This window comes from Netta rufina (genome assembly GCF_964035555.1).
Source record: "Netta rufina genome assembly, chromosome: 13".
Taxonomy (NCBI): domain Eukaryota; kingdom Metazoa; phylum Chordata; class Aves; order Anseriformes; family Anatidae; genus Netta; species Netta rufina.
In genome coordinates this window covers 12,547,712-12,575,503 of record NC_140136.1, presented here as the reverse complement: position 1 = coordinate 12,575,503, position 27,792 = coordinate 12,547,712, and the positions used below count along the sequence as shown (strand labels likewise).

The following is a 27,792-nucleotide window of genomic DNA, read 5'->3' as shown; positions in this document are numbered from 1 at the left end:
CCAGAAAATCTGAATAAAGGCAGGAACCATTTGTCAGCTATTAGCTCTTTCAACGCAAATGAGTGCTTTGGAGACCAATTAAACCCCCCTCATCAGCCTCATTGATTCGGGCTATAAAAGCCTACAGCCAACCATTTGTGTGAAGTGTTAGTTACAGCTCCTCAGTCTGCTGCAGAGCTGCCGCTGTCCAGATGCAAAGTCAGGAATCAGAAGATGCCCCCGGCTCTCCCAAATCTACAGAGCTGCTGTAAATATACCTGGTGCGGGAGGTGAGGCCCCAGGGTGGGGAGATGGGGTCCCCACCAGTTTTCCACGCAGCAGAAACCAGCAGACCATGGTCCCCACGTGCTTCGGTGCTGCGTTACCTTGGGCAGCACCTCCGAGTGCCTTGAGGGACTTCAGGAAGGTAAAGCACAGCAAGGGCTCAACCTCAGCTAAACCCTATTGCTTATTCATGTCCATCACTGGATTCAGAAAAAAAAAATAAAGTAAAATGCTTTCTCTAAAGAGAGAATCGATATGGTTCTCATTTCATTTTCAAACAAGTTCCTGGAAGCCATCGATTGCAATGCCAGCCTTACAAGACAGACGACAAGACCCTGGGAAGGAAGGAGGTTCTTAAAGGAAAGAGATCAGAGCTATGTAGAGGAGGTTGCCTCCATCTGAGCACAGATGAAGATCACAGCAGGGAGTGCTGTTTTCAGATGCTGTATCATTGCAGGTAACTGTGATATTCGGGGTGCCAGCAGACCCATCCTCTGTTCACTTGTTTAGCCTCAAAGAGCAGTAAAAAGAAACCAGGCTGGGATTTAATCAGTTTCCCACATGGGTAAAGCAATCACAAGCATGCTGCCAAGCCCTTGCATGGGTGGCCTGGTTTACTACAGCAAGCTGATCCAGCCAACGTGGGTAAAACTGATGCTGGAGACAGGGACTCAACATCCCCAAAAGTCAGCATTCCTGGCTGGCAACCCCATGCCAACCCCAAAGGGCTCCAACACATTGCAGCTAACTTCCTACTGCTCCGTGGTGACCAGAGAGCTCCACAACAGCTCCTTAATCAGTTGTTATTAAATATGCTTTAATTTTTCCCTTTGATCTCATACCTCATTTTCCCCATTTGAAACCAAATGCCCATGCTTTCTCCAGCTGGCAGTTACCTCTTGCTGCTCCATGGCCTTCTGCAGCACAGAAATCCTCTCTGTGGTTACACCAAGGAGGGCTGTAGGGCATGGCATCCCACATAGGGCATGGCATCCCAGGAAAACATGTTATATATATTTCTTAACCAGGCTGCCCTTCCCCGACCCAGGGTGGGAGAAGCTCAGCTCCACATCGTGTCTCAGCACACGAGCTGAGATTTGCTCCAGGAGAGCTCCTGCTCAGGGACTGCCAGCCCAGAGCGTAGTGGTGTGCGGGAAACCAAAGGAAATCAGGGCGTTCATCTGTCAGATGCCCAGATGGCTCCTCGGTGGGCTTTTAGCACTAGGCTGGAGGCTTGCAGCAGGACCAACAGCACTGAGGACTGTTCCTCAGTACATCTCGGTTGGGAGAGCTGCTTTCAGGAGCTCTGTGCCACGAGGAGACAGGACAGTAACAGAGCAGACACTCTTGCTTCAGGGCTGGCTCTGCCTGGATATGCAGTCTCCCAAAATTCACTGCCTCTGATCTCTCCCCTCAAAGCAGGCAAGATCCTGCCCCTAGGCTTTTGCTGCTGCATCACTCTCACAGAGCCACCGACGGAAAATGATCTGCATAATTACTTTTATCACTGACAGCAATAAAAGCATCTCAGTATATCGTGCCTGTCAGCCATGCACAAGCTCAGTGGGGCTTTGCTAATTACTGAGGCTTCCTGTGCTGACAAAAGGATCCCAAGGGATGCGGCAGCTGATGGGAAAAAAGGGTACGAGACATTTCAGAGCTGCACAAGTCTTCTCCTGGACTAGAAGTGTGTGGTAGCACCTTGCCACGAGGTCCCATGGGCACTGCAGACAGCCACGTGCAAGCCCAGGATCTGGCCTTACAGCTTGAAAATCACCCCCCTATCATACTGCGATGCTTCTTGGGAGCAGTCACCTGGGAAGAGCCAAGCCACCAACCAGGCTTTTAGTGGCACCACATGCAGGACCCTTTTGAGCCAGCAGGTGTGCTTCCAGGCTGCTTCCAAAAACCCTGCCTGACACCACCTGAGGTTAAGGTGATGAATATAGATGTTCTGCAGCCCAGAAAACCCCAAGCCACCTTCATTTCAGTGTTTTTCACATCCAGACACACACATGGGGGACATGGAGGAGTTTGGACACGTAGAGCACTGAAGGCCAGGTTTTCCTTGCAAATACATTTTCTTCACATATCTGTAAACTCTGTAACCCAACTTTGTAACCCCAGCAAAAGAAATAAAACCACACTGTGTGCACCCAGCCCTGTAAATCACAAGGACTCTATGACCCATGAAGAACCACTGCCACCTGCGAGCTAGCGGGTCAATACAGCCACAGCCATGCAAACAAAATGCCTCCCGCCATCCTAAAGTGCTACTTAGCTCTTAGCACTTTTGTTTCATAACAAACAGTCTGGCGGTGGCTCTGCAGCAGCAGCACAGCCGCTTTTTGTATGCAAGTCGTGGGGAGTCTGACTCGGTGCCGGACAAGGCTGGGGCACGTCGCCTGGGGCTCCGCACCGCACCTGCGATGAGCGGCTTTTAAGAACGATTGATTAAATGGTTGGGTTTCATTTCAGCAATTAAACTCCGCAGCCTTTTTACTTATTTGTATGCTGCCAAGCTAAAGAGATAATCCCTTAATTATTCCCTTGCTCTGCTCCTCAGTCAGTGGTTTGCTTAAAAGTAACCAGGGCGTTGTACTGAGAGTCAGGAGTGAAATCCTGGCTTCATCCCCCAGGAGGCTGCATGGGGCTCCAGGAGGCCACAACAAGGAGCCAGGTGGATGTCCACGTCCTGTCCACATGGGATCTTTTTGTGTTTCTTTGCCTGGGAGGGAAGGGAGCTGGCTAGGACAATGAGGAGTGACAGCTGGTGACTGGGAGGCAAACTTAACACCACTTGGTTTGGGGAGGGCTGTGTCCTGAAGGAACATGCATGGCCTCACACTCACCTGTGTCGTAGTGAACCTGCAGGGAGCTGGAATGGTCCCCAGTCTTCAGCGGGTGGAACTCCACCGTGACTTGCATGGTGTCACCAATCCCAAGAGTCCCAATGGAGGGATCAACAGAGAAGGGGCTGCAAGGCAAAGACAGACATCAGGGACATCACAGAGGATTTGGGGACCACAATCCCTTTGGGGCCTAGAACTAGCTCACCTCCTTCCCTCTGCAAGCCAATACCAAGTGACACAGCAGCAGAGTGAGAAAAGAACACGCAGGATCGGAAATACAGCTACCACCACTTCTGAAGAGATCCAGCCCTCAGAAGATCACACAGAGCAAAGGGACCTCTTTCTCCCCATATTCTGCATCCTGCTTTGCCTCTCCGCAGCAAGTCCCAAGAGTCAGACTGCTAGCAAGGCAATCAGAGGATTGTTTTTGAACAGCAGAGACTAAAACTGCTATTTGCATGCCAAGCTGACCCCAATTTCCTCCAGTCTTTCTTACCCTTCCACCTATAAACCTCACCTCAAGAGATGCAAATGTCAAGGCTGTCTGTTCCAAAGAGATTACAGCCTAGAAATCAGATACAGAGAAAAGTCTTACTAGAAGACCAGAGAATAATTATGATTTAATTTGCAGAATTCAGAATTCTTTCTTTGAAAATAACCTGTTTTAACCTAAGAAAGGGCATGTTATACCAGCATCTCAATGAAAGCTGCTATAAGAAGAAGAAAAGGAACAATCAGAGAAACCCGAGTACAAATGCAGACTGGTGATACCACAGCAAAGAAAATAGAGAAACAAAAGGAGCATCCCATTTCCATTTAGCAAGGATTCAGTCCCTAAACGAAGCACACCGATGTGGGGTCAACAGGAGGGGTTCATTGTATGCACAAGCCACACAGCCTGGGCTGTAATCCAAGTTTGGGAATTATGCTTGCTTGGCCCACCAGAAAAAATTCTGTGCAAGGTGCTGGAAATACCTATTAAAAATGTGTCAGCGTACTTTGGTTTTACCGTGAACAATTCTGATTTGACACCAAGGAAACAGTTCTTAGCTGACAGACGTGAAAATCTGCCTTAATGCTCGGGGATAGCTCTCCGGAAAAGTCAGATGGAAGGTGGCAGCCTGCACAGCCCCACTCAGAAGACCCAAGTTATTGTTCAGTACTGTGCTGGTGGACAAATTGCCACCTCCAAAACTTGTTCTGAAGAGTGTTTTTTTTTTACCGTGATTAGAGAATGCAATGCACCCACAAAAATAACGAGGACAACCGGACCTGTGCGCAAGCAGAACTTTGTTCAGATGAGTAGTGACAGCTGATAAAACTGCTGGCATTTCCGCTCAGTAATGAGAGAGAGCTGCAATTAGCAGACTGACCTGTTCCCATTACTCTTAGTGAGAGCACTGCTGCTGGTGCTTGGATGTGGGACGTGGCAGGAGCACAGGGATGCTGCATGGTCCCACATTGTGGCTGGGGACACCCACGTTGTCCCAGAGCCTCATGGCTCCAGGCCCAGCTTTGCTCGCCCTCTGTCCCCAGGGCAGAGAGGTCCCCAGACACACAGGGCATCATCCTAGCTTCACATTGTCACAAGAGGAGGAGGATCCAGCCAAGTTCAGGACCATGTTGTGCCCCACACAAGCACAACATGAGACAAATTGGCAAAAACAGCCCATCCTCAGGTGACTTCTCCATGCTGCTTTAGAGGGAGCCTATACATCCCGTTCCAGATGGCGGCCACCTGGCAAGATGAACGCCCCTTCCCTGTTATCTGTCAGGAGAAACAGAGAATAGCCAAGAGCCATAATTCAGATCACTGAAAAACTGAGCATGAATCAGACACTGCACTTCCTACATCCCACCCCACACCATACCCACAGGACAACTGCTACTGCTGTGGCAGGAGCTCATCACCCCTCGCGTAGACCTGGTGCTCCAAGACCCCAAATGCGAGCCCCATGGTTGAACTCAACTCCTCCAAACTTCTGGCAACACAACTACACTGTTCCCTGCAGCCTACAGATAAGAAAGGGTGAGGAGACATCGCTGATGTGTTGTAATAGCCAAATGAAAACCACTGCCAAGAGATGGAGCTGGCAGGCTAAACCTTGGCCTTTTATCCATTAATTGAGATTTAATTGTAAGCTGCTCTTTAAGATAATTCTGGCCCTCTTAGATCTGCCCTTTTAATGAATCACTACTGCTCCCAAAGGACAGGAAATCTTTCAACAGATAAGCTTTGGGGTTTGTTTTTTAACAGCTTCTTTTCTCCTGACATACTTTTCAACTGTGTCTGTGTGGATGTTTGTTTTGGTGCACATCAAAGCTTCACGGGTCCAGATCTATAATAAGCCCGTGGTGCCTTGCAGTGACAGGCAGATCCCCAGCCTGTATGCAGGTACTTGCCATGCCAATCTGCAGGAGGCCTTTCCGCTGGTACCTGCTGAGATCTCATCTATTACTGCCCCTGGGAAAGGGGTTGACGCTAGACTTGAAACAATTTCATAATGAAACATTTTGGCATTTACAACTTGCCTTCACCAGGCATCAGCTCCCCTTCCTTACAGGGCTGACAAACGTCGTGTTCCATAAGGACACCAAATACTCCTCACAACTTAGAAACAAGTGGCAGAGCAAAGCCATGACTCAGGCTTTCAAACCTTTCTCCTACAGCCATTTGATAAACACAGTGTGCAAGGAGGCTCCTTCACCAGGTCCCATGGTACATTCATCTCCATGACCAAACAAACTTTCTCTTTGGTCTACTAGGGCCTTAATCTGCATTTTAAAAACATTTGATTCGGGGGAAAAAAATGGTCAATTTTCAGCCTTCTCGCTGATTTCATTAAAAGCTGCCTCCTACCCCAAAGACAACACAATCTACTGATGATTGAATTGCCTCATCTATCATTAAATCTCAGCATATATTAATTTTAGTAATGGCACAGCAGCCACAGTCAAGCTTGTAACTGTTCCAGTAAAGTGAGCCTGTTGGACCATCCAAGCCTCCACACATGTGCTGAAAAGCCCTGCCTGGAGTCAGCATCTTACCCTGCCAGCTTCCAAGTCTTTGTGGGGGCATTCCCAAATGGAGGTGCCTATCTCAGGCCAACCCTACCCAGCCCTGAAGCATGGCATAGCACGATGCTTGCCATTGTCAACGATGGGGTTAAAGAAAGAAGGCAGTGCTGCACTGAGATGTGCTTCCAGACACCATTTTCAACCTGAGTGTACTGGAATGACATTTATCTTCTTGAATATCAGAGAAGAAACTCATTATCCTGCCTTAACAATGAAAAGGAGAGGAAGAGGCTTTCTATATTTATGCTATTATTATTTTTTATTATCAAGTTTTGCAGAAGGAGTTGGGTATGGTCACGCAGAGGGAACACAGACAAGATAATGCCAGACTGCATAATGGGGAATGTTTTGTTCACTGGTGGTCAAAACATGGTAATATTTTCTGGTAGATGCCATGGCAAGGGAAAGCTCTGATAAGGGAACAGCTGAAGGATGCTGAGTGAGCTCCATGGATTCACTTAGGAGCTCTTCCCTGGAGTGAAGTGTGCCACAGAAACTATAGGTGTCCTCAGGCCCTATTCAGAGGGTCCCCGCCAACTGACCACATGCAAGAGCTGAGCTCTGACTGAAAGGAGAGGCTGGCATTTGCAATCACATGTGCAATTTTCCCAGGACTAAAAGATGCATTGAAGTGGAAAGCAGACAGCATATGTTTAGTGCTGCAGAGAAGGGAATGCAGAGGAAGGAGGCAAAGAAAGGTGATGAGCAATACAACAGCTACAAAATGGTGGCATCCACAGCAGGCTCATGAACGGGTGAGAGCCTGCATTTCTTTAGATTAAAAAAATAAATTAAAAAAAAAAAAAGGGAAGTTGGAGCAACAAAAAGGGAACTTTCATTTGTGTGAATGGAGAATAAGGACAGAAGAAGCAGAAGGAATCCGTAAGACAGAGCTCAGATGATGGCTCGAAAAGCTTAGACAGGTCTCTAGTTCCCTTCTACTCCACCAGTTCCTCTCCCTACCATATGCATGTGTCATATCAATACACAGATGCTGTATGACATTCAGATAGACTGCAACAAAAGGGCATCTTTATTTTGAAAAAAAAAAAAATACATTTAACTTAAACTGCTTAAATAATCTGCTAAATAAGAACAGAATAAAATTATCCAAATTTAAGCCCATAAAGCTGCCACTCCTTCCCCAAAGTACCTATGCCATAACTCTTGATTACCGCATCTCATATTTACACTAAGCTCTCTAGGACAGGGAACATAAGTCATTCATTTCCAAAGCTCCCGGCACAATTTAAAACGTACTGTGACCGTAATTAATCATTGAGTCGTTATGGAAGTCATTCACAGGAGGTAGTGACTTATTAAGCTAAATCTTCACTACCTCTGTTAATAATGATGCAAGCCTTTGTTCCACCCTCTCTAACAGGGAAATTAATCCCCTAACATTAGCAGGAAATCAGCCTCTTTTGTTAGAGGCGGTGTAAATATATTCGTTCAGAGACAATTGCTGGCTAATGATCTATTAGCCTGCAGAGCAGCACATCGGCCTGGCTCAGATCCCCCGTCACATCAGGGGGAGGCCAGTTCTTTCCTGCTGGGGTTGCTGGAAGCAAGAGCCTCACCTCAGAGCTCGGTGTACGTCTGTGCCTGCAGCAGGGCGAGCAAGGAGCCAGCTTTGGGGCCCTGCTATCAGAAGCAGCAATGAGGCTCACTCACAAACGTGGAAATTCACGGGCATGGTCAAGGGCCCTGAAGGATATAAGACAGAACAACCCCAGGCAGCAGCACAGGCTGGGTGCTGATGGATAGAAAATGTTTCTACAGAAGAGGACCTCAGGGTGATGCTTGCTGACAAGAGGAGAACGGGCAGGTGGCCAAACACATGTAGGACATCGTGGACAAGAGGGCACCAGCAGCTCCAGGGAAGGGATCGCTGCCTCTGCTCAGTAAGCCAACGTGGTAGGGCTGGGGCACAGGGAGATGCTGGATTGCTCAGCCTTTGGAAGGAAAGATGAATGCAGATCTCACTGCTGCTTACAGCTACATAAAGCCGAGGGCACAGGGGAGATCTTGGAGATGTGCAGGGAACAAGGCAACGGGAAGTGGACACACGGTGCAGTAATGGAAAATCTCAGCAGATATTAGGGAAAAAAAGCCTCACCATGCAGGTGGTCGAACACTAGAAGCCAGCAAAGCAATGGGACCTCCAATGTTGAAGACATTGAAAACTCAACACAAAAATGGCCCGAGTAGGAAGCTGTGTCACTTGCAAACCTGATCAAACTCTGATGCTGGTCAAATTCTGAGCAGGGCGTTTGCTCCAGTGATCTCCAGAGGTCCCTTCCAGCCTAAATTGTTCTATGATTCTACCTGATAATTCTAAATCATCCCATTTCCATCTCACATTTTCCCCAAATTTCTCCCATTTCCTATACATCTGTGAACGCACATAGACAGATGGTAGACAGGCATTAGAGGAACTCAACCTTTCAAAAAGATCCCACTGAAGAATTCTTTATGACATTTCAGTGAACAAAAGCAAAAAAGAGATAAAGCAGAAACACAGAAACTTCTGAGTAGCTCAGAAGAAATCTGAATGAAAGTGGGTGCCACTCTTAATTAGAATGAAATGGTGCTCATAGTCAAGGATTTAAATCATCTGTTTGAAATTTCAAACTGGTTTTCTGAAGTTGGTAATGAAACGGAAGAGATGACAGACGCCCTCAACAGACAAGGGAAATCATATCGGCTTTTGATCTTCATATGCACAGAATCCAGTTACCCAGAGCTCTGCTTTTTGTGTAGTTGGAGAAAACTTTTCTAATGCTTCCCATTTCCTTATTGCAAATCAGGACTGTGGTATTTGATCACCCAACTTAAACTTTTAATATCCATAGCATTCAACATATGTTATATCATTTGCTAGACAAGTTGGTAAGTATATTGGAAAAGATGCTAAGCACCTTGTCAGATTTTCCCCTGCTACAAGGCTTCAGCAGAGGCAGCAGCATACATGTGGGATTTGTATAGGATATACCCCTTTCCCTTCAAAAGACACCATGCTCCTCCCTGCTCCACTTTGTGGCCTCACAGGCTGATTCCTAGGAAGGAACCAGGGAGGAGCAGTATCCCAGAACCCCGTTTATGAAACCTCACCAGCCTTTGGTGGGCCCCCATCCCTGCACTAGCTACTTGCTGCATTTTTGCCCCCACTAGCATTCTGGTTTGGAGCTGTAGAGCAGTTTTGAAGTTAGGGTCTGCTCATCTCCACTGAAGAGCTCGTTCCACTTAATATTTGGTCCCAGGGACCAGACCAAACCTACAGTGAAATAAAGGTCCCCAGCCACAGTGTTATTTTCAGGGCTTCGCTACCAATTGCTTTGACCTCCTGAGCTCTGATAGTACACAATAAATTCTTTATGGGTTCTTTCACCTGCTCATATCTGACCATTTCTAAACCCTGATCTAGGTCTATCTGACCTGAGCTTCTATAGCTGTCTGCTGTGCAGGATCTGGCCCAGCCCAAGGGCATCAAGTTGCCCTCATTCACATGTCCCTTGCAGAACCTTGGTGAGATGCCGTGCTGGATACACACCACTGCATTATACAACCCTGCTAGCTGCAGTTATCCAAGACTGCACCATCCCTAAAGCACTAAGTGACTGCAAAACCTACATCCTGCCCATTTCCAGCTGCTACAACACAGCTGCACAGATGCTCTGGCTCTCGATGCCATCACACAGCAGCTCTGTGGACAATCGGGACGCCAAGCTCCTTTACCTCTGGGTGCTGATGTGGTAGCGGGCCTCCCGGTTCCCGATGTTGCGAACCAGCAGAGTTCTCTGGGTGCTGTGCTTGACCGGGCAGACTGAGAAGTTGAGCTGGTCGGGGAAGTCCAGGATAGCTCGGGCACCGATGGCTCGGATAGGCACAATGAACTTCTCCCTCTCCGTGATGCAGGTGAGCTCATGGAAGTAATCCTGCGGGGCAAGAAACAGGATCAGCAAAAGTGCGTTTATTACCACAGCAGAAGGAAAACAGCTGTTTTCTGTCACTTTGTTCAATAATGCAGTAGTAGTTTTTATTTATTGACCTTTCATTCCAGTGGGATGACCACTAAAGTCTTGTTAACTTGCAAAGAGGAAGCAGTCCCATTGCTTCACCTGCTCTCACAGCAAGCTGGCAGAGCCACCTCTATGCCATCAGAGGACAAAAATTACCTGATGCTTTGATTCTGAAGTGCCAACACAGAAAGATTTCCCATAAGGGATTAGAGCATGAAAAGATCCACACACACGATCCACAGCCACTCCTGGATGAAGCACTAAGCTGGACACCATATCTGCTGTGATAGCTGTTTGGTGCACAGGGGTGTTTATTCTCCCCCCCCCCCAAGTAGTGCCATAAATGACGAGGCTGGGGATACAGCCCCTTAAGGTCTGTCTGGTCCATCTTCCCACCCCAAAGCGGCTCAGCCCTATGCCCAAACTATTCCTGAGATCCCCAACAGGCTCTTTTAGCACTAACAATTCCCTCCCGCCCCCAGCACCCGTTCCAGCTCTAACCCAGCTTTACAAAGTTCTCCTCGTGTCTGATCTCCATTTCCCTCTGCGTCTAATCCTAGCCTCAGGGGATGCAGAAGATAGCTTTGCTTCCTCTGTGCTGAATATTCTGGCATGGTTGATGCCTTAATCATGTCTCCCTTGTAAATTCTCTGCAATAAGTGACTGGTGCCTTGCTGGCATGCCTACCTGGGGCACTGAACTCGTTTGAGATTATCTCCTTACTGCTTCAAGTATGCGATGGCATAAAGTTTTAGCAGGAATTACACTTAGCATCGAGCTTCCTTAGCCAGAACCCATCCAGAGCCCTCTGTGCCTGGGCTTTCCCTGCCTCCTCCTCCCTGCCCTGGGCACCAGGACACCACCAGGCTGCAGACCTTGCTCCAGCAGCAAGGCACAGCGCGCTCACCCGGGGTTCAGAGTTGCAGTAACAGATGCTGTCGCATCCAAGATGTAAAAAAAGGGATCAAGAACGGTCTTTTTTTTTCTAGACACATCTCAAATTTTCACTGGAAACTGCAGAAGGGCTTTGGCTTCTCATCTTTAGAGGGTAAAATGCCAGGAAGGGTACTGCAGAACCCAATATCATGTTTCAGGAGGGAGTTTCATCAGCAGCAAGCCTTTCTGAATTAGCAATTTCATACTCAGTCTTGAAGCCTAAGCCCTCTAAAATAAAGGAGAAGGGCAGCCCCTGCCAATTTGAAGCTACTGTCATCTGCATACTTCTTGTTCTGGGCTGTTTGGATCCTCAGAAACCACACTAGTGAATAAAGCAAGTAATTTACTTTCTGTTGTTGTTATTTTGGCCACCCTGGTGTAACACAGGCTTTGTAAATCCAATTGAAAGCTGCATGCCTTATTAAGCCTTGGCATGCTGTATTTCCTTATCTCTCCCCTCCAGATGCCAGGTAGACAGAGGAGGACACAAGGAGCCCAGATCAGCAGTGGGATAACGAGGCAAGAAACTTCAGCAAGCAGAGGTATTTGAGGGAAATAATGGGAACTCATTTTCAAGTCATTGTCACTGCTAAGGAGGGAGTGGATCAACAGGGATGTAAATGAAAGCCCAAGAATTGATACCTGTCCCAGCTCAAACCCCTGCATGGGGCACAAGCACCAGGGCCACCTGCATGGTGATGCATGGGGTCTGCTGCAGAGAATGGGACAATGACAGCTGCAAACCCCTCCTACAACACCAGGACACCGGTGGCCCTGCCACCCACTCAGCTACGGTCTAAGGGCATAGCTGAAACTGGCCTAAATCCTGCTGTGCTTCACAACTGCAACCCCTCAGCAGACTGCTTAAAGGCACTTTCCTAAACAAAACTGTCTGGAAGAGAGAGGGGCTGCATCACTTGCATGATTTAAAGGTTGTGCTGTGTTTACACCCAGCTTTAGGCTATAGATTTCCATGAAAATATGACCTCATCCTTCACACGACGCCTCTCTGTTGCAAGGAAAGTAGAAATCATTGCACAATGCTGCCTTTTCCCTAATTCACCTTCGAAAGTTAATAAGTCGCAAGCTCCAGCCTTCAAAGTGTGACTGCTGGCATTTGTATGAGTGCCCACTGAAATGAACGCAGCTGCTGGCATCGGGGATGTCATCCCGGGCTCACATTAAGGTTGATAGCAGCGTGACAGTAATTAACTGCCCAAGAAGCCAGCAAACTCAGGTGTCAGCCACCTAACTTCAAAATACTTCAGTGAATTCTTTGCAGCAGACAGCTGCAAATAAAAAAAAAAAAAAAAAAGGTCCTGTAGGGTAAGGTAATGTAGGAAGTCTACCGGGGAAGCTCCCTGCTGAAACCACGATACCATAAAGGCTGGAAAATAAGGGCCATTAAGCGAGGAGAGGCTGGAGTGTGATGATAGCATCGCACAGGAACGAGTACCCTTCTGCTGCCTTCCTCAGCTACCGGTTCACAGGGTGCTTTGAAACCGGCCCTTTTGCCCCAGCTTCATTTGCCTCAATCTTTTGTCCTCTCTCCTCCCCGCAGGACTCATCCCAAAAATACGCTTGCAATAGCTGCTGCAGGCTGCAACGCTTCTCTAGCAGGGCTGGCCTGAATTTTAAAGGAGTTAATTTCAGTAACATAATAACTCATTGTCCTGTCATATTTCATATTAATCAATGAGCATTAAATTCAGTCTCCGCTGAGCATCAGCGACAAATTTTGCAAACCTTACAGACTGAACTGGTATTGCCTGAAAACATTGCATTGCTATAGTATAGAGAGCAAGGGGGAAAAAAAAAAGGTAGGCTGTGCTGTTTTTATATGCTTCTTGCCTCCTTCCTTCAAGATAATCTATGAACAAAACCAAAGGACAAGACAAGCATCCCTGCCTGCAGATGGTTTGCTCCACGAGGGTTTCCAGCCAGACAGGGGCTGCCAGGGCACCCCCACGGCACAACCAGAGCCATAACATGGAGCACGACAGGGTAAATCATTGAAAACAATGCCCAGCAGAAAAACGAGCATTTTGTCTGCAACACGGGTGCCAATGAAAACTGTGACATGCCAGCTGCATGTTGATTTTGACAACTCAACCATGCAGCGTGCTCCCAACAAGCAAGAAACCGCTCGTTTTTTCCAAGCGAGGGCTACATGGCATGTGGCATTCAGCCCCTAACCACTTGCATGCTGCTCTTCTTGAGGGCTCAGCTGCAGCCCAGCTCTGTGAATCAGAAATGAGAGCAAGAAAATCCCATAAAGCAGCCCCGCACCAGGATGACTTCCCCAGCCATGACAGAGGGGTTGGTGCCTACATCCCAGTTCCCTGCATCACCCAGAACTCATTTTTAGGGGGGTTTCAAGGCGCTGTGCACCTCCTGACCATGCATTTCCCAAGTGCTCTCTGTGTCATCCCACCCAACTTCTGCTTCTGGTGATGTCCCTACATAGTTCTGCTGCCCCTCTGAGCTTGAAGAGCAGCATTCTGCCCTTTGTGGGCACCCATTTTCCTCTTCCACCCCCCGAAGTGATCATTCAGTAATTAATACTGATAAATCACATTTTAAAGGCACCAGTGCACTTCGCAAAGCCTACATCATGAGACTAAACTCTTGTGTCACTTGGGTAGTTTGTAGAACTGCCCTAGGCAAACCCAATTTTTACCCTAAATATTAATGATGTTAAATAATTTCTCAGTCCCTCCGAAGGAACAGATTATTCCACAAGCACAGCGAGCTGGGGACCACAGGGCATTTCCTTTGTAGTTGTCTATATCTACTCTTCTAGGAAGGGACAAATTGTGAAATTAAAGCATAACTAAGCAGCAAATAAGAGATGAGCAAGCAGCCCATGCCCCGAGAGACCTCACACATTTGTCCTGGTGCAGAAACAAGCACAGTAGCATGGAATGGGTGCCCATCAGTAGAGCCCTCACCACAATAACATGCACAAGGACAGCCACACCAACTAAACATTAAATGTTCCAGCACTGAAGCACAAAAGCAGATTGAAACAAGAACCTACAGCTTAAGTAGGACCTCTACCACGGTGAAAGACTCTCTCAGTTCTGATTCCAGCACAACCCCACTGAAACCAGGAAAAATCCCTAAACACACACTTTCTCATCGTTCTGAATCCAGCCCCATGGGTTCATGCTCCACCAAAAGGCACCAGCCTCCTGGGACCTCTTGTCTCACCTTGTTCTCCTCAGGGGTGAAAAGGATGTGGAAGGTGGAAGGCATGCCAGGTGCCACCTTACGGCACACGTCAGTGGGGCTGATCAACTTGAAATAAGGTGAGCTCTCCAGGACGACCTTCACCAGCCGAGGTACCTGCAAAGGACAACGTGAAGCTATCAGATTTTTCAGCCCAGGTGGAAACAGAGAAAAGACATGACCCTGTCCAGGTGACGTCCTTCCTCAACCACCTTCCCACAGCATTTTTAGCCCTGGAGGTATATTTGTGCAATACACTGGGGATAAAAAGGAGGACATAAGAAGGCAAAGATGATCCTAGAAGAAAAGGGGGGTGACAAAGAGCTGCTAAAGGGGGCTGTGAAGAAGCAAGGGAGCGCCACGCTCCATTGGGAAGGCTGATCCAGGAGATTGGAGCAGTCAGCTTGCCAGAGTGATGGACAGCTGGACTACCATTACCTCCTCCCCCCAGGCTGTGCCTATCAATTATGGGCTTCGGAGGCTTTTTCTGCCTTGAGATACACAGCCAGCACCAACTCACCAGCTGGTTTTGTCATTAAGACCCTATCCCAGCTTACCAGAGGCCGCCTGGTGATTGAAACCAAGCAGCTTTGTGTGCCTTGCTCCCCGTGGGCACCGTGCTGCCTGCTGCTGCCCCCCAGAACAGCAAGTAAGGCATCCTCTGGTACACAGGTATCGACCCCAGCACCCCAGAGCTCATCTCAGCCTCTCAAATAAGCAATTTCAGCCAGCAGTCAGCTTTCCTGATGAACAACAACCCCACATGAGGCTTGGAAACACGCATCGGGTCTGCAGCACCCTCAGGAGCCTGGTACCCTACATACAAGGCAGCCCTGAAGCCTCCAAGTGCCCTTGGCTCTCCACGACACCCTAGGGCAGTGGCTTCCAGGAGCCCATTCCCCACCACATGCATGTTTTGGTCACTGAGACCCTTGGAAGACAAGCACACATGCTCCTGGCTTCAGCAAAAGCCACCCAGAACATCTCAGAGGATAAGGAGCAGCCTGAAGGCAAAAAAGCATCTTTACAACAGACAAGGGCAGGACGTACACACCAAAGCACTTCTGCACCCAGGTCATTGCAGAGCCTCTCTGTAACATACTGGATTTTACAGAGCAGTCTCAGGTTACTGCGTGGTACAAGGCAATATCATTCAGAGAACCCGGTGAGAAAGTTACAGGAGCACACAGCGCTGTTCTCTCCAGGACACTGCCAAGAGCCAACACAATTAGAATACAACAGCCCCTCTTGGGATTGGCATCTCCATATGACAAAATACTCCAAAGATCTTCCTTAGAGCAAATCCTACTTTTACAGCAGTGCTGTCCACTGGATGAGGTCTTAATAACTTCGAGAACTAACTCATTTCAGGGAAAAAAAAATCAACAATTCACACATTGTCTCTCCCAGTAGGGCATACAAATCCCAAGGTGCAGCTGTACAAGTTTATTATTTTTTACTGGGAATGGCAGAAATGTTGATGCAGATGTTCTTTTCCACTTGAGGAAGCATGAATAGAGCAAATTAACTGTTTGCCTGTTGACCGACACTTGGCAGAGACAAACGTTTTGAAGTGCCACACAGATAACGGGTCAGCCGGAGCCAAGAGGCTTGGTGGGAACGAAGCAGAGCAGTAGGAAAAGGAACAGAGGGGGGTCTTCACCAGGAAAGAGGACACCCACAGCACTGAGCACCCAAGATCACCGTGCAGACTACGTGAATATTGGGCATCCAAGCTGCATCTTATTGATATTCCCAAGGGAGACGTCAGGAGTGGAGCTCCATGGGAATAAGGGAGGGACCACACTGTGCCCTCAGTCACCCCGTTGTCTCCAGGTACACTCATCTTCTCTCGCTGCTCCTCCACCTGCCACATCCCCCAAGGGCTCTTGTGCCCACCTGTGTCCCCCAGCAGGTAAATTGGGGAGGGGGCCAGTTCATGGCCTCCCCTCAGGCACATCTCACTGCTCAGGTGCCTCTTCACCACGAGGCCATCTCTTGGATGCCACCTGTAAGGAGTTGTTTTGAGTAAAGACAAAGGCCTTCAAGAGCACATGGCTCTGGACAAGCTGTGGTTCTCCAAAGGGAAGCAGAGAGCCACATCTTAGAAAAGCCTGGGCAGAATCAAACCAAGCTTAGCAGGAGCCCAACGCTAAGCATTCAAGGGGAAACACGATGAAAGAAGGAAAGAACTACGCAGCCCTCAATATGCCACCAATGCAGAGCTTTCCAGAGGAAAAGCACTGACTGGAAGAGCTCCTTTGGGTTAGAACCCACCAATGCACGGCCAACACCATGGGGAGAATCCCCACGACATGGGAAGATTTCCACACCCTCACAAAATGAAGATGAGATGTGTTATTCTGAGTGTGCTGTGCTTCAGAAGGGAACTTGCTATGCTGTGTCCCAGTGGAGTACTTTGCTCTTCCCCCGTTAAGCCTCCACGGTCCTGCACTTACCATGTCGTTGTTCCTCAGAACCAGCGGCACCTCGTAGACCTCGCAGGGGACATAGCTCTGAAACACCACCTCTGAGGGGAAAGGCTGGAACAAGCTCTGATCCAGGTCAACTGCTGAGAACTGGAGATGCAAGGCATCCGTGAGAGAAGGGATGCACGAAGGGGCATCCTGCACCGCACACACTCAGGGGGACACCTGCCCAGCTCCTCTAGGGAAACAGCAGCTCACCCACCTACCTCCCGAAGCAACCACAAGTTACTGGAGCAAGTTAGCAGGCATCCCTGGAGGTGTTTCTCCAGAAGGCCTTCGCCAAAAGCAAGGCTGCACTCACCTCCAGCTTAGCCCTCTGCTAGTGTGGCCACACAGTTCCCAAGTGCTCACCAAGGCAGCTGTGAAGTGTTCAGGGAGGAACCCAAGCCCAAGAGCTTGTGTGGGGCTCTAAGACAGGGTAAAACTCATCCCAGTACTAAGACAGATCTAGTCCCATGGGTCCCCAGGAAGCCTATGGGGATACGGAGCCTAGAAAGCAGCAAGCACAGAAAAGTACCATAGGAGGGGAGGCCAAAAAAGCAACAGAGGAGGTAGGAAAAAGGCAAGTGAGGTGAATGCTGGATGGTTGTAAGGTTCACACCTTGTCAGCATTACTGGACACTTGAGCAAGCCTGAATCCAGCATCCCCTTCTCCTATGAGCTTTACTGGGAGGGATGATTTATTGTATTCTATTATGGTTTTGTTTAATACTGCTACTCTTCGTCTCCTCCACTGTCTAGGGCAATCCTGGAGCAACCCGTTACAGGTCTCTGGCTGCCCATTCTCTGCTCAGGAGCTCTCAAAAGCACATTGCACACTGAGCAGCCCCTTTGGAAACAGCTTTGAGCAGGCAGGAGGCTTGCTCTGGATGCAGCACATCCACTCACCCCACCAGCTGTAGGCACCCAACAGCAGCATGCAGCCTGAAGCCAGGCACCTTCAGGTGTCCCCGCTGCTGTTCCAGCCCAAAATATCAATGCAGTCGTTTTTGTTGATGAGCTTGAGTAATTAGAGTAGGGCCTACAGGCTCCAAGGGTCAATGCTGCCACCAGCAAGGGGAGCCACGACCCCAAGCATGACAGTGACTGCTCCAAAGTGAGAGGAGAAGTGGCCATTTCTGACAGAGGATGGAAAAAGGCAGCTCATGTCCTGCTCCATCCTTCCCCCAGTGCTGTGCTTCAGCCAGGGCAACTAACCTCCAGCAAAACGCCCTGATTTCAGCAGGGTTTATGTTGGCCCAGCACTGAAACACCTCAGCAGGGCAGGAAGCATTTTGCCTTTCCCTGAGCACGAGGCAGGATGAACCCCACCACCAGCAGCACTTCCAAAGGGCACCAGCACCTAGCCACGTGGGCGTTCAGGGAGGCACTGCAAATGTCACATCAAACAGTGAGGAAAAGGGCAGGAAAAGGCTACCTTTTGATGGGAGGTTTCGCTCATGTCCAGAAGCTGGACAATGTGGGGCCGGCGCGTGTCCCGAGCGGTGGCCAGCCTCTGCTGGGTGGTGAGGGACATCTCCTTCAGGAAGGCAGAGGGAGTCAGCTGCAAGGCAAGACACCAGCCAGGGCTGCAGAGATGCCTTTCTCCAGAAAGGCTTTTCTTGTTCAGGCACCACCAATGAATAATTTGTGCTTGCTAGGACAGTCCTGGAAGCCCCGTAAGTTACCTGCTGAAATATTCATCACCAGTAAATTAATTATATAGAGCGGAACACGCTCACTCTAACGGAGCAGCTCTGTCCCATCAGCCTCTCTGTTGTGATTCGATGTGACATGTTTGGGGATTTCTGCTCTTTGGGTATTTGTTTCCTCTTTAGCGTCACTGGATTGAGCCGTGGCCTTTGAGGAAGGTGGGGGGAGCTGTCAGAGCCCCCCGCTCAGTGCTCACAACCCCTCCGCATGCAGAGATGTCCCTGGTGGGTGAGCCAAGGGAAGCAGCGCTGTGCCAATGCCAAAGGGGAGAGGAACAGGTTCAAGTCCTCGTTCATCTCATTTTAACTTGTGCTTGTTCGCTCCCTGGACTGGCCTCATGGACCCCCCTACAGAAGCCTGCAGGGGCATCTCCTTGACAGAGCCTCAGCATGCAGAGGAGGCACCTGGGGGTGATGAGGGATCATCCTCGTCCCATTGTAGTTTGCAGAGCTGAATCTGTGCTCAAAAAATCCAACTTCAACTGCTCCTGCCTGGCCCCAGCAGGTACTTACTGTCACAGGCTCCTCTGCCTCAGCCACCAGCTGATTACGAGGTGACACCGCTTTGCCCTGGAACCCATCAGGGCTTCTGGAGGACTCCATGGAGCGATGGAGCTTGCTGGCAGCCATGGCTTGGGTTACCTGCAAGAAGCAGCAAGGAGACTTAAAAGAGGATGATATGGAGATATGATCTCTCCTACCCAGAAAAGAGCATGAGGATCCCCAGCAGCACCCACTCTCCTCTTATCCATGCTCATGCCTGGAAAAAAAGAGCCTCCCACCACCTCCCAATAGGTTCCTACTGGCTAAAAGCCACCTCCTTCCTGGCATGGGTGACCAAGAAGCATTCGCCCCCAAGCCATGCAGGGGCCCTTGGTACAAACGCAGACAGTGCCACTCGCAGAGCACCGCAGGATGCACCCGTGTCCCCAAGCTGCAGCACCCTTCTTGTGCAAAAACCTAATGCCCCTGCCTGCTTGGTGAAGCACAGTGAAGAGGAAAACACTTCTGAGTCCTCAGCAGCTCCCCTCAGCCTCCCCCAAGCAGCCAAAACCTCACCACTAATCCCCCTCAAGTCAGGCATTGGGGCTGCCCCACACATTAACCAAGTCAGCCCTGTCCTGCTTTACCAGCCAAGTTTTCCCTTCGTGCAAGGAGCCTTGCCGCATTTCTAACCACTGGAGCACAGAGTTCCACACTCTGATGGGAAATTATCCTTTTTCAAGGCTAATTTGGTTGTCTTAAGTTACAAAAGTTATCCAGCAAATAGGATTTCTTCCAGGCATGAAATTACCCCAGTGCCCAGGAGCATTTCTCCGTGGAGAATGAGGGCCCTAATTTTCACTTAACACCCAACCCGAAGCTCCCTACAGGCTGTAACAGTAGAAATAAGAGCATAAAACCATTAAAAGAACATGAGCAATTAGCTCAAATGTAAACACAACATGTGTGAAAGCAGGGCCACTTAAGACTCCTTCATAATTGCGGTTTTCCAGACCTTTGTTCCACAAGGGGCAGGGGCTGGCAGGGCCGTGGGCTGTTCTCCAGCCACAAAAAGGGGGTGTGCAGGAAAGGGACGAAGGCAAAGCAGCCCCAGGAAGATCCTAAATTCACTCCCCAAAGAGTATGTTCATGGTACCAGGCCCTTTATCCCATGCTTGGGAAAGACAAACATGGGACTAAAAGGCAGCCCCGGACCCCAAAAGCACAACCAGATACCTAAGGGGCTGCACCCCTCTGTCCTTGCGAAGAACAAGAGCACAGCCCTGTCCTGCAGGCATGGGGACACGCTCCAGCAAAGAGCTAGGATTTTCAGCTGGAAATAACTATTTTTCAAGGGAAATTTAAACGGGGATGATACAACATTAATCTGCATTTCCGTGCTTTATTGCTGGGTCTTGAGAATAACTGGATTATTTGTTACAATTTCCCAGCTGTAATTTCACTCCACTCGAAATTAATCCTGTCCATCATGCCCACGGCACCCGTTTCCAGAGTGCTCCCAGGTCCACCCCCCCCACCTCTCCCCAGCCTCCAGCACGGAGCTGCCGCAGCCCCAGGGCTCTGCTCCCCGTGCTTTAGGGGCAATGGGTAACCTGGGCTCCTCGGGGAGGATTCACCTCGTGCAGTGTCCGGCCTCGCTCCCCAAACCACCGGGGCCTGTTGGTGGCTCTGCTCAGCCCGGGGGGAGCCGTTGGCACAACGGTGCTGCTCGGGAGCAGTAACCGACGGGGCCAGTGGCTTCCAAGGGAACCTGGAGGGCAACCGATGGCACTTGGAAAGGGGGATGCCCACATGCCCCTCTCCTCAACCCTCCAGCACGTCCGAAGGCACAGAAACATGTTTGAGCATTTGGGGCTGCTCTAGGCTGGAACCGAGGCTGCTTTCTGCCTTGCACGTCCTCAGAATCGCAGTGGGTTGCCGTGGTCCCTTCCTCCGGTGGTTTGTGATGTCACTGAAATGCCTTCAGAAGAGTTACAGCCTTGCAAACCACTGCAGCCCATCTATTTCTTAAACATCTCACTCCGCAGTGAACGATTGCGGCAGTGTCGGAAAGCACGCCTTCGAGTAGCATTTGTTAACATCACAGAACATCAGACAAATTAATTTGGACACTGCAGACAAGCTAATCATTTCTTTAAGAGCAAAGAAAACGTTTCTGTGCAGTCTTACAAAGCAAGGATTTAATTTCTGCTCTCCTCACCCCTGGAGGACCCTGACCTAGGGCAGAGCACCTTGTCACCGCAGCACTGGATGTGCCTTTGGGGGTGTCCTCTGCTGCTGCCACACCTCGTGAACACCCCCCCCCATGAGCTTGTTCCAATTAGCACACGTACACACACCAATTTCCTGCTTCCAGCCCAAAATTTCTTGCCTTGCTGGGCAGATGGAGGAAGCCAAATCCCTCAGCCCTCCTGGGCAGCAGCACCCCATCAGCATGAGCTGGCACCGAGCACCCTCACAGCTCCTGCAGGGCACTACCTCACACAGATGCTTCACTCCCAGTTTTAGGGCCATGGCAAAGGAGCAAACGAGTTGCTGAAGTAGGCAGCCTGTGACCAGGAAAGAACTGCCCTCGTTAAACAAAGGTGCAGAGCCCCAGCCGGGCTGCTCTACTGGCTTGGGTGCTAGCTGTGGACTCAGGAGACCTGCAAAGCTTTGGGCTTGGATGCAGGTTTTCTGACTGCAAGAAGAATTTAGGACAGGATCTCACCTGAAGCAAGGTTTTAATGCCTTGCTCTGTCCCCAGACCCACCCAAGCTTGAGCCAGGCCAAGATCCAGCTACAAGCCGTGCAGTGCTGGAGCACTGAGGTGGGCACCAAGGTCAGCATCTGCTCTGACCATTCCCCTTCCAGGCAGGCTTCCTCCTCCCCATATTAAAGTAAGACCCCAGGGAAGGGGCGAGCTCAGCTCAAGACTCTCCACGGCTTTGGTGATTCAAGCCCACATGTCCCAGCAGAGCACCTTGGACATCCAGCTGCCAGCCCAGGCAAGGTCACTGCTTCCCTTCCCAGCAACGCCACACAAAGGAAGCAAGGAGGAAGGGGTAGAGCTGGTGGGCTCTGCTCCCTTGGATCACAAAGTCTTTTAGCTAATAGCTATTTAAAATGCAATACTAAGCAGTCTCTGGAAGGAGAAAAAATCAAAATAAGAGAGACCAGGAACATCTTCAGAGAGCAGGAAAAAGATTTGCCTGATGTTGTGGGCTCACGGCTGCTGCAGTGACTCCTTGCAACAAGGGGCCTGCACAGCATCCCCTGCTCTCAGGGACTTATGGGCATGAGCTACCCTGGGGGTTGATAAAAGCACCTTCACCTCTTTAGGGCAGCAGCATTAACTTCTGAACACTACCTGGCTCATGAGATAGCGTGGGATCACACAACCAACGTGGGATCGCATGGACCTGTAGGCACCAGGCAGGGCTTCAGGCCAGCTCCGTCCTGCCAGGACTGGGAAATTCAGAAGGTTCAGCAGCAAATCAAAGCACAGAGAGGCCCCTTGGTGCCTGTGAGATTGGCAAAAGCTCTTTTGAAGAAGCTGCTGGAGGCACTTAGATATGGCCCTAAAGCATCCAAATCCCTTTGTGCATCTGTCGAGCAGTTTCCCTCTAAAGTAAAACTGAACAGCTCTCCGAGGATGCTGCGCAGAAGAGACATGAAATGAGGAATAAGTAGCCAATTTCTTAGACATTAAGAAAAAAGAGGGGTTCATATAAAGGCAGTTTCATGCCTATCACAATGCCACATGCTAGCACTCTTATGTCAAGGGACCCCACACCACTTGTGCTGCAGCAGCAGCCTCTGAGCTGGTCTGGCACTGACTGCTGGCCCTCATGCCCTGTGCACTGCAGCACCCAGCTTCACTTGTAGGGGCACAGAGCTGGGGCTGAACCCTCCTTCAGCACTCCCAATAAATCCTTCCTTCTTCCTCCCACAGAGATAAAGCATCTCACCGGAGTAACCGGATAATTGGCCTTTCTATTACACTTTGCTGGAAGAGAGAGACAGGAGATCTGCTAAAACTGAGCATCAGGATGCTATTGAACAATTTTGTTCAGCTAAATCATCTTGCCCCGCTCAGGCTTAAGTAGCGAGATCACATTTCTTGCCTAGATATCACCTGCTTAGCCATAATTACCATATAAACAGCATCTCAAGGAAGCCAGGAAAGGAAAAGAGGAGTTTCCAGGACTAATCTCTTGCCCGTCCAGCTCACCGCTAAGTGGTTCAGTGATTTCTAAATCAAGTCTCACTACCCAGGAAGCCTCACCTGCCACCTTTATATTCCGCTCCCTCCATATTTTATCACTTAAGTGCTGTCATCCTGCAATTTATTACAAAAGCTCTACCACAGCCGAGATAATTAATAGGAGTCTAGCATACACCTTCCTGGTACTTTGCTAAGCTAGCTCTCAGCTGGCACTGAGGTGGCCCAAACTCTCCTCCAAGGGTCTGCTGGAGGCTCCCCAGCCCCACATGCTGTAATTTGCAACTATGGCTCCTGCATCAAGTCTTTCTGGTGTTATTTGCCCTCCCTGGCTGCCTCTCCCAGTGTTTGAGCCCTGCTACTCTGACTTTGCAACTGGCATCAACTCCTCCTCTCTGTTTGCTTATTTCCTGGCAGCTGGAACATTGTTTTGGTTTGTAACTCAGAGCTTCCAAGCAGCTGACAATCTGGGGGTGGAAAAACAAACCAAAGGACTAGAAATGGATGCCCAGGTCAGGAACAAGCAGCCACGCATGGGGTCAGAGCTTTCTCTGCAACACTGAATCCAGAGTCAGCTGAGCAGTATCACTCTTTAGCTACTGTCAAGACCTGATCCGAAGTTCATGGAAATCACAGAAAGACTCCTATGAATATCAGGCTGTATCCACATGTGATTTCTTACCCTAGAAGTGCTAGGACACGCGACTCGCACTCGCGTACAACAGCTCCGGTGAAAGGAAACAATTCTGCATTCCCCAAGGGCTTCCAGCATGTGAACAGTAGCTACAGTTCTGCCGATGTGCATTAATTAATTAATCCACCACCTACCTGCACAGCCCAAGCTGGAACAAGGGAGGCTGCCAGCATCCCTGAAAGACCCAGTGTCCCTCTCTGAACCAGCTCTCAGCTGCTGCAGCACCAGCCCGCAGCCCTGCAGCGCATAGCACAGACTGCATTGCTGCTGGCATCCCGACCAGCTGCTCTCACCAGCAGCGACCCTGAGGGACCTGGCTTCGGCTGAATTGCCCATAGTGCTCGAATCCTACCAACCTCCACCCAAATCAAGCTGTTTTAATCTCCATCTTCAGAAACTTCTGTGAAATAGAGCTATATATATTCACATACCCAGTTCTCGCAGTGCAGTTTTGATTTCTGGAAGAACATAAACATGAATTTAAGAACAAATTCAATTCCAAGACACCAAACTGGAGACAAGCAACCAACTAAAAGCAGAGGCAGGAGCAATCTCCTCAGTCCCCAAACCCCACCTTGGCTGGCTCAAGCCTCATACCAAATACTTTGGCTTCACAGAGCGATCCCCATCCTCGGACAGGGGACACAAGGCTCCTGAACCCACTCAGAGCAATCCGCACCCTGCTGGAATCACAGTGACACCAAGCCTTTGTATTTTCCCCTAGATGTACCCAGGGATTTCCTCTTAGAAAATCACCTACAGATTTAAAATGCAAGGAAAGAGGTGACCACAAAACTCTCCGGTCTATGCCACCTGCTGCATTTTTCATCAAAATGCTTCAGAGCATTTTACAGGTTATGCTTGCTCTCTCATGCCCCGTTTACAAAGAATTAAGGCCAGGACATCCCCCACAAGAACCAGGGATCCAGAAGCCCATAGGACTCACCTCAGGCTCATGGGGACCTCTGGGATCCAGGCTGGGCATCCCACTGCCCTCCACAGCTCATCCCCAGCCTGGCTGCGGGTCTGCACGCTCAGAGAGGGGCAGAAAGGGAAAAGTTTGGGATCCTTCGCTTTTGGGGAGCAAAAAATCCCCAAATCCTGCTCTTCATCTGACTCCATGGGTGCAATCTCACCCCCAAGTCAGCTTCCTGGCAGGGGAGCAGATCCCACAGGAGGCAAGCACCACAGTCACCCATGTCCCTTCCTGATCCATGGGACCGCACAGGGTTGTGTTCCCCCCCCAGCCCACCAGTCCCCAGATCCCTGCACCAAAAGCCCCCCATTTCATCCGGGACAGGGGACGGGGACATGCAGCCATCATCACCCCATTGTGGGGCTGGTCACAGCCCCCAGAACCGCCCTCCTCTCTCCGTGGACGCACTCACACACCAGTCCCCGCCGCGCAGCGCTGTGGCTGCCCGGCTGTTGTTGCCCTCCTCGTTCCCAAAGCAACAGGGCCGCCCCGCAGGCCTCACGTCACCACAGCAGCGGGGACATGGCAGCGAGGCCACGGCTGCGGGACATGGTGGCGGGCGGGACGCAGAAGGGCCACAGCTGGGTGTGGGGACGCCCGGCACCCACCCCATGCACAGGCCTGGTGCTCCTTCTCCTCCTGCTGTTACCTAGTTGTGCTTCCCTGCTCTTATCCCCCTGGTATTTGTAAGGAAAGAGGCACAGACACTAGGGACTAGTGGTGAGCAGCACCTTGTCTCAAATAACAAAGGCTCAGGGAAAGCAGATAATAACCACAAAAAGCTCACAGTGAAGGCTCTCCCGGCACAGCCAGGTCCCTGTGTTTATCCTAAAACTGAGAGGTGACCGGGGAACTCACAGCAGACCCCAGTGCTTCTCCCAGGTCTGTCACCAGCCACAACACAGGGCTGATTGAGGAAAGAGCCACACACCAGATGGAAGTGCAGATAACAGAGAATGTTAAAGTACCGTAAAAAAAAAAAAAAAAAAAAAAAAAAAAACTGCCAGCATTGCCCCCCAAAAGGCGCTGTCTGTTCACAGAGGTGCCCCCTCCTGTGCCTTGTCACAGCCTGGTCCCCAGCTCACCTGCTCTGCCGGGCTCCTGCAGCACCCAGCCTGGCACAGCACAGCCTTGTCACCCCTGGGGAAGCAGCCCCACCTCTGGAAAGCTCTGTAATAAACCCTCTCCTCCCTTAAGGGCAGCCTCAGACAGCTGTAGACTCGTCACTGAACACAGCTTGTTCCACACTCCGTCACTGAGGAGCTCCAGGTGGCTCTGAGCTCCATCCCCGTGGTCCACTCAAACACGTTTCACCTGAGCGCCTCTGCTCAGGGCACTTGTGCAGGGTCAGATGCAGGGCTAAAGGGAGTTCACTGCTCCCCAAGTTTTGCTTCAACCCCTCATGTCCTTTTCAAGCCACAGATGCTCCTGCAGCTAAGGAAAGAACTGATTCACTGGCTGACAGGACCACAGTGGAAAACTGAATTCATAAAATGGGAAGTGAGAGCATTCCTGGATTAGGTATCTAGAAATTAATTCCTCATTTGTAGTGAGCATCACCAGTATTTTGCCAGGAATCAGTCCCAGACGCCTCAAACTAAGCCTTGGGCAAATGCCACAGGACTGCAAAGTGCGAAATAATTATCTAAAAGAACATATCAGCTATTCATCTTCTCTAAACACTCAGGCAAAAAGGCTTCTGCCTAAGTAACTGGAACAGAGCAGGCCCACAGCCATTAATGCACTGCAGCTGGCAGCCTGTGCCTCACGTCCCCATGTCACAGCCCCCAGGTGGGGATTACCCAGCCCACAGGTGTGCAGGGATCACAGCAGGAAGCTCGCAGGATTCCTTAACACAAAGGCACAGAGGCTTTATTTCTGAAGGCTGGTTTTTATTACAGGTCACAAATCACCATTAGCAAGTATACTGTGATTATAAGGCAAATATATGCGGTAGCTATTAAGAGAATAGCACTAATTAATAGTAGCAGCAGTTAGAAATAAAGGCAATTAGAGGTAGGACAAAATCAGTAATATAGCAGCAAATATAGGTTTGAACTTACAATACCAGTTTATCAATAATACTAGAGGAATGAAAAATACTTATGCATTATTAAGTAAATCAGTAATACTTATAAATTAAACTACTTATGAATTAATACTTATGGATTACTCAATACCATAAAAGCAAATATATTTACAACAGCCTATACTTAACAGGACTATGCTTATAACAGGTTATACTTACCAATACTATGCTTATGACAGATCATGTACATACACAATCATAAAACCACCAGCACTAGATGCTTCAAAGCAATGCCATAAGGGGGGTCTAGGTCATATCAACCTAAAAGGGGTCTAAAACTGATCCCCAAGAGAACCACCACCCCAGGAAGAGGACCAAAGCAGCCTCGCTTCAAAGCTGATCCACATCATGGTGTGTGGAGCATCAGAGTTAACCCAATGTTCCAGCAAACCTGCAGCCTGATTGAGGAGGGAAACAAAAACAAGAGGAGCACAAGCACCATGGGAAGTTTCTCTGAGAATCTCCACTTGGGGTAAAAATCGGACAATTTTATATCAGAGACCTAAGTGGGCATAGGACACCAACATCTATAGGTAACCAGTAGGTGCTACTAACTTCAGCCAGCCTCCTGAGACAGCTCATAGGTGATGGTGGTTTTAGTTTTCATTGTTTTTCTTTGAACAATAATGTTTGTTTTGTTCTTTAACATTGGTATCTTCAGGACATCTTTGGTTCTCAGGTGCCCAACTACAACTTGAAGGATGCCACCTGCACTCCTCAAGGATGCTCCTCTGGTCCCCAAGACAAATTCCCAGGCTAGCA

General features: G+C 49.6%; 1 protein-coding gene across 1 annotated transcript in view; it reads right to left on the bottom strand.

The window, feature by feature from the left end:
• The window catches only part of HYDIN (HYDIN axonemal central pair apparatus protein), a gene marked incomplete at both ends in the record, with an annotated part of 111,792 nt that extends 92,599 nt beyond the window's left edge, over positions 1 to 19,193 (bottom strand). Inside the window, 6 exons of the mRNA XM_084294839.1 lie at positions 3,117 to 3,241; positions 9,933 to 10,132; positions 14,366 to 14,500; positions 16,843 to 16,962; positions 18,290 to 18,415; positions 19,077 to 19,193. Coding sequence (XP_084150965.1) covers positions 3,117 to 3,241; positions 9,933 to 10,132; positions 14,366 to 14,500; positions 16,843 to 16,962; positions 18,290 to 18,415; positions 19,077 to 19,193 — 823 coding nt within the window. The remainder of the gene's footprint in view (positions 1 to 3,116; positions 3,242 to 9,932; positions 10,133 to 14,365; positions 14,501 to 16,842; positions 16,963 to 18,289; positions 18,416 to 19,076) is intronic.
• Positions 19,194 to 27,792: the final 8,599 nt, after the last annotated feature.